Source organism: Leiobunum rupestre, chromosome 6 (assembly GCF_980474605.1).
Source record: "Leiobunum rupestre chromosome 6, qqLeiRupe1.1.hap1, whole genome shotgun sequence".
Classification (NCBI taxonomy): Eukaryota; Metazoa; Arthropoda; class Arachnida; order Opiliones; family Sclerosomatidae; genus Leiobunum; species Leiobunum rupestre.
This window is the reverse complement of record NC_143389.1, coordinates 61,418,716-61,431,507: the sequence shown is the minus strand read 5'-3', so window position 1 is coordinate 61,431,507 and position 12,792 is coordinate 61,418,716. Positions and strand designations below refer to the sequence as shown.

Here is a 12,792-nt window from a genome sequence, read left to right as displayed (position 1 = left end):
GAAGGCCGAAGAGATACCACGACAGAGGGAGCCACCGCCAGAGCCAACTATTAACGAGGCAGTCGGCCTAGTATCCGATTCCAAATTACGAACAAAGAGAGCGATTTGATAGAACCCAAAACCCTTCCCAGTTCGTAACTTGATACAAACTGGTGGCGCCATCTACCGTCTCTTTTTATCCCCATTACCCCTCCCGCGCGTTCACGAAGGGCTTTAAAGAATTCGAGTATCTTGAAACGGGGGGGGGGGTGCAGGGGGTTAAAAGGGGAGATTCGTATACAGAGAAAGGAAAAGAGAAGCAGTTTGTTGAAGAAGATTCCTTAATCCTTTTAAGCCTTAAAATCCCTTCAAACTAAGTTAGCGATGGTTCAAAGCATCGCGAACGACGGTTGACGAGATAAATAATACCGAGGGAAGAAAGGGGGGGGGGGCTAGCTAGCGGGGGACTTTATATTAGGTAACCATAATGGCGACCCCTCTTTCCCTTTATAAAGGGGACTTTAGGTATAGGTTGTAGTTTCGTCTTAAAGGGGGCGTTAAAATCGTTAAAACAAGACGACGGACACAGTACCTAAGTTTATACAACTTGACGAGAAACAAAAAGGGATTAGAGGGTTCTGTTCTTGGAATAAGAAATTTTCGGGTGTCTCAAATATACAAACCGGTACTAGGGAGGGTGGCAGGATTTTGAAAAGTTAGCGAAAACTAAGCGAACGCCAATTCGGTAAAGCGCGGAAAACTTTTCCAAGTCATGTCGCTTAATTGGATATTATTTGGATTGTAAAAGTTGCCTAATAGCAAATAGCGACACTCCCATCTCGTTTATTCGTAACCACGTATATAGAAGTTAATTCTTTTGCCGAGGGAATAAATGCTAATTATACGACAAATTCCCTTCCTACCATAAGCCTAACTGGATTTTATAGTAAATATTAAGTTCTTTTAACACGCCAAGAATGGAATGTAATTAAAATAGGGTTGAACGCGTGGGAATAGCGCCAGCTAAAGAATTTTGATGTTGGGCGAGTAACGAGGAGGCGTGCAATTTTTGTGTAAAGTAACTTTGCACTGTGTCATTAATATCTCCGAATGATATACATTTAGTTGTTTTCGCAAAATTAGGTTTAGGTTGCAGCTGAGGGATTTCTAAAATGATTGTCAATAAAGCACTCTGGCGTGGGGGAAGATGTAAAAAAACCTACGACTTAACCATCATTATAAATATAAGGATAGCGTAAAACCTTCTAATTTGTAAAATTCTGTATACATTAAATGCAACTACACTCGTTAAAAATATCCGGCTCACCTATTTCTGAAACAGTTTTGAACTAAATAAATCTACTTGACTGCACTGCAAAAACACGTTGCAATGTTGTGTCATAAAGCCTTATTTTACGTATTGATTTTTTTTTAAATTCTGGACTTTCTTTTGGGCATTTCAAGACTTTTCATCAAGTCGTGTGTATTAAAGTTACGCAAAAGGCTTGTCTACAAAATTAAGTTCATTTTTTAAGTACGCACAAGCAATGTTGTGAATTATTAAAAAAGATCTTGCAGCTTACTCAACGCAATCAATAAGTGAACATTTTCAGAAAAACTGTGACAGCAGCGAATGATCTCAATATGAATTTAGTTATTGCCAACGCAAGAGGCTACGAAGATGGCCTTTTGAAGTAGACGGAAAACTCGATTTTCAATTATCTAAATGAATCTGTATTTGACAGGTGGTTCTCTCCGAGTGTTGTTACTGCAACTCTCAGTAGCTTTATATAATACGGAGGAGTTTGACCATGGATATTAAATCGAAGGTAGAGGGCACTAGAACAATTTGAGGTGAAGCCCCCCCTCAAGGGTCTATAATACGTAACCTCTCCTATCAGGCGATCTAGAGTTTGAGAATTAACCGTCTATAGCTAAAACCTTCCATAAATCATTATTATAATCAACTGTCTGGAGGCGGTTATATATAGTTAATGGAATAAAAGTGTTAAGTGTCGGTGGACCGACGAGCGCGGCGCTCTCCGCCTACCTTTCATTGATGACGTAATATGATCGATCCGACGCGCAATCGACACTCCAGTCCAGGTTGCCGTGCTCGTTACAGATGCCTATGCTGAATCGGCCGAAGTTGGCGCGGATCAAGTGGATGAGGTGCCCTTCTTCGCAGGCGATGGACAACTGGCTGCCTTCGCAAGCGTACGCCGTTCTGTACAAGGAATTTCCTGGAAAACAAAAAATACACGTTATTAATAATTATATCCAATAAACAGATACAGATTAAAAATAATAGTATTAATATTAAATTAAATTATACGCGCTAAATTTTGTGAGATTAATCCAACAGCGTTCGGGGTAAACAAGTATAAGAAGTGACCACTAGGAGCGCCCAGAGCCACCAAAATAAATTTCAAAATCTAATTTCCGTCACTAATAGGTCAATTGGTCTACTAGCCCCTGTAGAAGTGTTCGAACCGCAATGCACCAATGACTAGAGAAAAGCCATCCACCAGACGCGCGTAAAATATACAACAGAAATTCCGAAGTAATATAAATATTAAAATAATGAACTCGTGCATTTAGCGTGAGAAATTCTGAAAGTATAAGAATAGAAATGGAGATAAAAGACACTTCATTCGAGGTCAATTTAAAAGAATTGACTTCGACGACGTCCGAGACGAACAATCGAGGCGAAAGAATCAAGACCCTCTATTTCTTCCAAACTCTAAATCGAGACACTTGATCTCTTCTCCTATTTTTCAAGCGATCCAGTCTTCATTTCCAAACTTATACATCCTAATATAAAATGCTCAGTAAAAAGGGGGTATATACTACCCGTAAAGAAAATTCACAAAAAAAATAAGTTGGTACTCGATCAGCCTTTTAAGAATAGGGGCATTATATAGATAGAGAAGATATAGTTTTCTGAACTGGAAACGAAGCCCAGCGGGGGAAAGAGAAAAGCTTTTAACCCGTTCATCTGAAGTTATTTCCCTCCCCTCAACCGAAAACCTCCCGGCATTTAGAGAATAAAATAGAAAACGGGGGGTTTATTTCTCTTTTATTGGAAGATGATGAAGTGATAAAGAAAAAAAGATTGAAAGCAACAACAAAGTTTTCCACGCGCCAAAACAAAAGAGAGAAAAAGATGAAGATCCGAAGAGATGAGGAGGATGAGGAGGATGAGGAGGATGAGGAGCAAAAAAAGAATAGAGAGATGAACGGATGGGAAGCGCAGACTTTTAAAACAACGTTGTTTCAAAACTTTACGGCTATTTATCAAGGGGGCAGCGAGGAGAGGAGGGGGTCAGTGTGAAGAGATCTCCTTTCGGTAGTGGCCGTCACGGAGGAGAAAAAGAAAAGGAAATTATTGTTTCAAGAAAGTATCGACCCGTGGCCTCAGTCGAAACTTCTTTGCCGCGGAAATCGATTATAAGCTGTTACTGCTTCCCCTCTCGCTCTCAAAACCTCAGCTCGAAGAGATCGATCTAACTTCATTCAACTTTTAACAAAACTTGACGTCCCGTTTATAAGCCCATATAGCTACTTGAGAAAACTTTCGACTGATAGTTTAGTTAGTCTTTTTATTTCAAGGAAGAGGTTTAGCTAATATTGAGACGTTAATCTAATTTTTTTATTTTCCTATCGAGCTTATAATCTAGCATCTTGACAAGGGAAGAGGGGGCATTTTTTTTATTTAAAGCTTACTTTGCTTAGGATAAAAAAAGATAATGATAAAATTAACCGCTATACCCCATTAAAACGTTTATCCCAAATTTGTGAATGATATTTAATTTTTCACAATTCTTAGCCATTAAAAATTTATTTCCTTCAAAATGTGTCTTAATTGCAAATTCGAAGCTATCGGGAAGAGAAAACACCATTGGGCTGCGAGGTTAATCGGGAAATTGAAAGGACAAAGGGTTAAAGGGATGAAAACATTGATTGCAAATAAAAAGACGTAGCGTTAGCCCGCACACTCCTCCGAATATCTCTACCTTTCGGAGTAAAGCGCGGCTATCTATTTAAAAATCGCTTGGGTCCAGCGTTCGTACGTCTCAGCTTTTTTCTCGAGAGCGGAGTGTGGAGCGAAAGGTTTTCGATCCATAAACCCTTTCTGGCCTCCGCGTGAAATGGAAAAAAACCCCTGGCCGTCACTTCCCTATAGTGCCGGCCCCGTCGCGTCGAGGATACGATGGGCGAGGGAATCGAAGGATGGAAGAGGAGAGAGTGAAAGAGATGAAGATCGGAGAAAAAGAAAAAGCGCTAGAGACAGACGATGCTTAGATGGTGAATTTAAAACGAGTTCGTCCTTTCTTAAAATGCATTTTTCAGAAGCCGGCCAAAACAGTTTCGAGTTAAAGGCCAATCTCTTTTCCTTCTCTCTCGGCTCCCTTCGTAGAGGATCTTCTCCAATTCGAGTTAGAAATACAATATTCTTCCATCCAACATTCTCCAGAAGATATAAGCGTAACCCCCACCGCCTATACACCTCCTTCTCGAGTGTCCGTCGTAACCTTTTCCCAGATTTAGAATCGAGGAAGGGACTCCCCGGATGAAAGCTGCAGTAATAGGCTTTCGAAATCGAGTCTACTTTCCAATTCGACCGGCGGAAGGCCCATTTTTCTCTCCTTGCCACCCAACCCGGGATCTCTTTGGAACGCCACGAAGGCCTGCCGGGGTCGACCCGGAAAATTGAACATTTCAACCGGGATTCGTTCGGATATATCAAGTTATGTTTTCCATCACACCAATCTTCACACAACCCTTAATTTGTGGCTCCAGAATCGACACGCGACTGCGCCAATACTTCTTGGCGTCCAATTTTCCTGGGAAAGGATTTCCAAATGGTACGCGTATTTAGTAATAAACCAATTAAGAGTTAATTTCGAATAGAAGACTAATGCAGTCAGAGGTTGGTCTTCACTAGGGCAAAAACGCCGCGACGGTGAACGTCGACGCGAAAAATTCCAGTTAGGTCTAATGCAATATTTTTGCGTCGAATCTCACCGTTGTGGCGTTTTTGTCCTAGTGAAAACCAGGCTTTAAGGGCACAAACGATATGACGGTAAGCTTCAACGTAAAAACCATTGTATTAGGCCAAACGGAGATTTTTCCATAGTTAAAAACAGCCTACAAAGTAACAAACCTAGTTAAAATAATATTAACTTTACAGCAACCTTACAAAACCAAAATCTGTTCCGTTTTGAACGCTTACTGATACGAAAAAAACGATTGAATTAGCCACTGGTTTGGCGCCAATCGTAACAACGAGCGTTGGAAGAAGCAACAGTGGCTCGTCCGAGGCGAGAAGGTCGCGGGTTCGAATGGAGCTCGGAAAATAAAAAGGGCGAAAAGGGGCCATTTCTCGGGGAGAGAAAAAGTGGCTCGGAGCGAAGAACTATTCATAAGAGTATCAAATGGCTCGCTTGCCTATCTTGGTCGGACAGCGTTTCCTCTTACCATGGCGTCGTGTATTTTTTATCCGATACCGCGCTGGACGCCTCGCAGCGACGACGACGCGCGGAAAAAGGGACATAAAAAAGAAAGTAGAAAAAGAAGAAAAATATGGCCGAGAGTTCGCGGACGGGGTTTCTTTTTTACAATTTCTTTCTCATTTTTCTCCGTTTTTCGGGAAGGAAGCGCGGAGGGCGAAAAGGCGCGCTCCTATTTCTACGTGCCGACTGCGGATTTACGACCAGCGATGGAAAACGACCGTGAAAGAATCCAACGTCTTTTCCATTCGAGGGACGCTGACCCCCGACCGAAACACGTAGCGCCTCTACGGAAGAACCGAAAAACACTCTTTTCAAATACACGAAACAAGTTGAAAAACGATTTTACAGCTTTTGGCTGTAGAGGGGCGTTATTATGCCTCTTTCATTGAATTCGCAAAGAATACTGGTTGCATGGCAAGCCTTACTTTCAGCTAGGATAAAGGACGCAAGGTAACACTGTCTTTCAGCTAGGATAAAGGACGAAAGGTAACACTGCCATTCAGCTAGTATAAATGTCGCAAGGTAACACTGCCTTTCAGCTAGGATGAAGGTCGCAAGGTAACACTGCCTTTCAGCTAGGATAAAGGTCGCAAGGTAACACTGCCATTCAGCTAGGATAAGGACGAAAGGTATAACTGCCTTTCAGCTAGGATAAGGACGAAAGGTAACACTGCCTTTCAGCTAGGATAAGGACGAAAGGTAACACTGTCTTTCAGCTAGGATAAAGGTAGCAATGTTACACTGTCTTTCAGCTAGGATAAAGGTCGCAAGGTAACACTGCCTTTCAACTAGGATAAAGGTCGCAAGGTTACACTGCCTTTCAACTAGGATAAAGGTCGCAAGGTTACACTGCCTTTCAACTAGGATAAAGGTCGCAAGGTTACACTGCCTTTCTTTAGTGTTCTTTACGATTATTTGTTTATAACGACAAAACATTTTTTTTAAATTTGGCGTAATTTACGTCATATCCGGTGAGCAACAATGAATTAACAAAATTCTTTTACGGCATACTTAAGTTACTTTTTAAGTAACAGAATTCATTAATAAAATGAAAATTAGAGTGATGGAATGATAGTTATGACACAGAAGATTTAGAAACTTCGCGTACTGACTACAGAAAAGAGTTTCCAACCGAAAAAAACCCGAAACTTCTCTAAAGCATTTGACAGAAGATCTTTAGAATACGTGAAGGTTGAAAGACCAGTAGAGAAGAAAAACCTAAAAGTATATGGACGGAGGGTAAGAAGGCGCGTATATAAATGTGAGATATACATTTGAGGCAGTGAGGGGGACTCGTCCGAAAGTGACAGACGTATGACGACACAATTTCCAAAAAACGAAATATTTCTTAAAAAAAAACCGAAAAATAGGCTGCTTCCATCGGGAATGTCACGAACTTTCATAAAGAGAGACGATATATTGCTCTTTACGAAGTAAAAACTGGTACGCTCTAAATAAATAATACAGGCTCTGTTTAGATCTGAAAACGCCGAATTTGTAATCTGTAACGTAATAAAAATAAGTACGACACAGAACCAAAACGAAGGGGATGTTTCCAATAGTAAATTTTGACTCCATTTTAATCAGGGTTCGAAACCGACCCAAAAAACCCAGTGGGTTTTGTTAGATCCACCCATCTCAGAAAAAAACAAACTTTAAAATCTCTAATTTTAAAGGAAAAACAACTTATTCAATGTGCAATGACCGCTTTAATATATATCTTAAACTGAATTGTAAGGTGATACAAACTTTACAAAATTAACTGGCTTGTTAACCTGAAACTTGGACTACCAGTCCTTTGGCTTTGCAGTATCAGTATACTTTTACATATCCTTTAATACAAATATGGAAATTGTATATTAAAATAAAAAACCCACCCAAATGAAAAATCCCATTAAAAACCCACCGATTTTAATCATTTATCATTATATTGCCAAAGTAAACGTTATTTTTAACTGTTCGAAGCGATTCAATTTTCAATAACACTTGGTTGATCCTTCAAATGGTCAATGGCGAAACAAACAATCAGTAAAGAAAAAATTACAAATAGGAAGTGTCGTACTTATTTTTATTACGTTACTTATGATATTTATAAATTATTAAGCGAATTAAAAAGATTAGAAATATAGTATACAATTTTATAAGCTGGTATTAAAATAACAAAAACAGAAATAATAATTTAGGTATTATCCTATTAAATATTGTAAATAGAATTTAAAAGAGTAAAACCCTACATTTCAAAGGATTTAGAATCCTCGGTGCTTACTGGCTTAAAACAACATTATTGGACAGGGGCTTTATAGAAGGATTATTCTACTTTGGAGGACTTAACTAAAGATGACTTCAATTGAGTTTTCGTCAATTAGTTTCCGACGCAAAGGGTAAACAAGATCCGGGTACTCGTTGCCAGCATCGACGATTTCAAATTCTCCATCTCGGGCATTTCGGAGACCAAAGGGAAGCCTCATACTGGAGATGTCAGCCTAATTGACAGGCTAAGTCGAAGCTCGATACCGGGTAAAGTCTGTTAACTCCGAGATTCTCTTAAATCCTTTCCACTTACGCGGCAACAGGGAATGATATCCAAGTCCCGTTGTATTAATACAGCTTTTCGATTTCGTTAATAATGCAGAGTGCACTCTCAAACTAAGACATTATCTAATACATTCTTAAAACGGTACTAATGCAACTGCAAAGCCGTAAAAAACGGGAAATTTTGCATGAAGATCAGTTCATCAAGATGACAAATATTTAACAAATATTTTAATAATAAATAATACGCTATGTATATACTAATTATTGCTTTAAAACGTTAGACATATTTTATGGAGAGAGGAAAACGAAGTACTCGGTGGAAAACCCCTCTAGCAGACGGGGAGATAACTTGCAAGAACCACGCAAGTTTAAACTACCATTTTACAAAAAGTGCAATTTGTTTAAAACATTTTAAACCGATTTATGCTGTTTAAATTGTTTCAAACATATTTTCAGAATTTTTAACAGAATTGTTTTATATACGTTTAAAACTAGCTTAGTTGTTTTTTAAACTCATTCAAATTGTTATTTAAACCATAGATTTTTGTTGTTATTTTTAGTATTTATTATTAACTCTTTTCTGTTAAATATTTTTATTTAATTTGTTTTTAAAGCGATTTCATGTTGTTTACTTACAGCTTTCAACTAATAATTTTTATTTCCAAATAAATACGTTTTCCTAGACGAAATTCTTATCTAAATAACTAAAATTGCAAATAGAATATTTTTTTTAACATCGGTGTTTTCTAAGTAAATCTCTTATTGATAAATTTTTATTTAAGTACAATAAAATATATAACGACAAAAGTAATTTTGAAATGCACTTTAATTTATAAAATTACCTATTTTTAATCAGCGTATCACCATCTAAAAGAATCGATAAAGAAAACCTCGTTCCATTTAAGGAAAACGGAAAAGATGAAATAGAGCGTCGCAAAAAATAAAGCACCGCCTATTGGTCAATATTTCGATCGTGGACGAATAAAGGGGCGACATCTATTGACACTTTTCGCTAGAATGAAATACGATCCACGATCGTCGACGAAGAAGCCATCGCGAAAAAAATTGTCAAGAGTGTTCTGGGACAACAGATAAGAAACAATTTCTCTCTTTTTTTCACTCAATAACTTATAACGTCCGAGTTATAAGAAAAAAAAAGGAACTTGATCAGAAAAGAAAAGGTTAGACCAAGGCCAGCTTTATAAGATCATAAATATCGCATCCCCCCTCCCTTTCCCTACGAGGGATGAAAAATAAAATCGGTATTATTATACCGCGTCGAGCGGCTGTATTTATAAAGTTTTTCTACTTCCCGCGCTCGGAAGTGTATGGTAGCGCCATAACGGCCGATATTCTTTAACCCATAAAAAAACGGGGGGATCCTAGCGTCATCTATAATGCGGTCGTAATTCTTTCGTGATTTATGCGCGCCCAAATCTTCCGTCGCGAGGTTTTTAAAGCGTATAACAAGCGAAACAAGATTGCCCGAGCGCGATTAGATCACGTAACGGTATTTGATTTGTACCGCGAATCGATTATTGCATTAGAGAGATATTGTTGAGTTACGGATGATGATTGTCAGTACGTCATCGGAACCAAATCTATCTGAGAGTTACTACTTCCCGCATCCTATCCCATAAATTATATCGAATCGACGCGAGAACATTTACTCCTGATAATACGATACCGTCCATTTACAGTTTGTCAAAATTTATAGCCCGGTGTACCTAGTAACAGAGACCATACCACCGGAGGCCTATCATCATAGTGCCCTACGCCAGCGTCCCCAAGCCCGGACAGGTGACAAATCCAGCATGGGTAGCAGAACCCTACTGCTGATGGTCGCACCTTTGACGCAAGCAGGGCTGATACTCAAATTCATAACTAATATTAGTGGAAATAGTAACTAACCTCTTCAAAAATAGTAACCAAAAAGTAACCTAAAAGTAACTAAGAAATAACTTAAAAACACGAATTTAAAGTAAAAATCACAGTTTATTGCTTAAAAAATCGCACTACATTAAGTATTTGCTAATTAGGAAAAAAAATGTGGCTGCCAAAATAGGAGTAAACATAAGTTGGCTTAGGGAGCGGCCGTTATATTTCTAGGCCGGTGGTGACCTCTCCCGCTAGTTTTGTAGCTAAACACGTTTCCCTTCGTTACGAATAAAGGATTTTGTTAAAAGACCGCATTTTTGATTTCTATGGGCAGTACTAAAATTAAATATGATACAATTAAATATGGTAAAATATTTTTTCGTAGAGATAACCTAACAAATTTCAAAAAAGTAACTTTTAGTAACCAAATTAGACAAATAGTAACTTTTAGTAACCGATTTTAAAAAAAGTAACTTTTAGTTAAATAAGTAACCCAGTATCAGCCCTGCGCAAGCCACTCAACCCAGCAGAAGGTCCATATACAACATCAACAACGGTTTGAATTTAGTAGCTTCGTAAATGAGATAAGTGGGAAGTGGACTAAAAAGGCGCAGCGTCGAAAAGCGTTGCGGATAAGTAATTTTTCTCCGGCTTTTTCCATCGCGCTGGTTTGAAATAAAAAGGTTTCCTCGCTAACCGATATTATTAGATTTACATCTAAATGAGCCGATAGCGAGGCAAAAGCATCGAGAAGAGCCGAGCCATCGTGGTAATATAATGAAAGTTAAAAAAGACGCGGGGTCATATGGCGTTTCGCGAGTGAAGGCGATTAAGGGCAGACGCGCAAAAGGGGCTGATGGGAAACCAAAAACGAATCAATCACTCAGATGAATGAGCACGAGTTGAAACACTAACCTGAAAAAGAGAGGCTAACACCGCCATATTTGCATAAATACCGACGTTGGTCGGAAAGCCAGTTGTCGATAAAAATGCTGAATTTTGGTGTTTTAAAATTTAATGTTATAAGACTCGCTCTAAAATAATATTGCTCTTAATTATCATTTTACTCCCTAATTATACATAATTTGGTATACAAAACGTGAAACTAGGGTACATTATGTTCCTTTACTTTAAACTCAATTTTAAGACAATAAAAGCTTATCAGAAAATATAAGGTTTAAACTAAATTTTAAGCCATAACAATTAAGCTAATCTGGAAATATAGGGTTTAAACTCAATTTTAAAGCCATAACATATCAGGAAATATAAGGTTTAAACTAAATTTTAAGCCATAAAATTTAAGCTAATCTGGAAATATAGGGTTTAAACTCAATTTTAAAGCCATAACATATCAGGAAATATAAGGTTTAAACTAAATTTTAAGCCATAAAATTTAAGCTAATCTGGAAATATAATGTTTAAACTAAATTTTAAGACATACCATTAAAAACTAATCGGAAGTATAACGTTTAAACTCAATTTTAAGCCATACCATTTAAGTTTATTATAAAATATAAGGTTTAAACTCAAGTGTAAGCCATAAAATTTAAGCTTATCATAAAATATAAGGTTTAAATCATTACACGTTTTGGCAAAATTAAAATTATAAATTTCAATCTAAATTCGCAATGTAAAATTCTAAACTATTTGGTAATCAAGGCAATTTAAACACAAAATTTATTATAATATATGTTCGGCGTATAAAGAAACGACAATTTATAATAAACAAACACCATATAAAGTACATCTTACAGGCCAGTTCATTACTGACCATTATCGTCTACATTAAGTGGCTATGTTATGCCTTTCTTAATAAATATAATCAATCTTAGTTGGTTCAAACAACACTCTTTCCCCTTTCCCCAAATACCCCCCCCCCCTCCTTTGAGCGGGCCATTCAAGCCCTCCATAATAAGATATGCGAAGATATTGTTTACGACCCTAACATTTTTTTTTGTGGCGCTGACTCCTTTTATTAAATAAGGGGGGATGGGGGTGCGCGCAACCGATTCCAGAAGATGTCTGACGAGGGTGCTATTTATCCTGGCTTCCCTTTCGCTGCCCTTAACACTCGCCACTCTTTTCACTCCCTCTGGTGGCCGGGATAAGGAGAGGGGGGTTGCTAAAACGAGTCTTTATCGGAATTTACCCATCTTTGATAGCGTATCGCCGCTACACGTTAGCGATGAAAAAATAATGAAGTCTGGAGCGGGATAGTTTTCTCATTTTCCAGCCTTTTTTCCCTTTCTTTTTATATTAGCCCGGATCGCGAGATGCCTTTCGAACGATAAAAAACGTAAAGACAGGACCCGATAACGGGTACGTGTACGTATAGGACGGGCTCGAAATTCCGTCGATACCACCGAGAGATAGAAGAAAAATTTCCTTCCACCGCGCGCCGCTCCCAGATCAATCAGATGATTGCTCCGGCAATTAAACTCGCCTGGATAGTGTCGAGTCAAAGAGAGCAGAGTCACCTAGCGAAAGGTATTTCTATTATGAGCCGGGCGACGTCGAAAGGGACCAAATCATTTCTATATCTCCTGGATAAGGAAAGTAGCTCTCTCTACAGGGTTGCTGTTGATTAAATCTCCCTGATAGAGAGACGGAGGTGAGGAAACCGGTCTCGAGGTGGAGATCAGGCGGATCTAAGGTTGATAGCCATCGATAGCGAAAGGCTTGTAAGTAGGGAAGCCTAATTGATGCCAATGAATTGCACGGAAGATTTATTTGGTTGCTCAGCAGCAACTCGTTCCCGTACCACGTGCCTGGACAGAGCCGCATCTTGACTTCCTTTCTCTACCAACTATAATTAGTTGAACGCGGGACTATGGTGGTTATCTCGTCAGTCGTTGTGTTGCTTGAAATCTCAGTTTAATCAAGT

General features: G+C 38.5%; 1 protein-coding gene across 8 annotated transcripts in view; it reads right to left on the bottom strand.

Moving 5' to 3' along the window:
* LOC149942907 (latrophilin Cirl-like) overlaps nucleotides 1–12,792 on the bottom strand; it is a 282,318-nt gene that overhangs the window by 60,709 nt on the left and 208,817 nt on the right. For all 8 annotated transcript variants that reach the window (XM_090179813.1, XM_090179812.1, XM_090179817.1 and 5 more), the window contains one exon: nucleotides 2,030–2,222. In XM_090179813.1, the coding sequence (XP_090035939.1) occupies nucleotides 2,030–2,222 (193 nt within the window). The remainder of the gene's footprint in view (nucleotides 1–2,029; nucleotides 2,223–12,792) is intronic.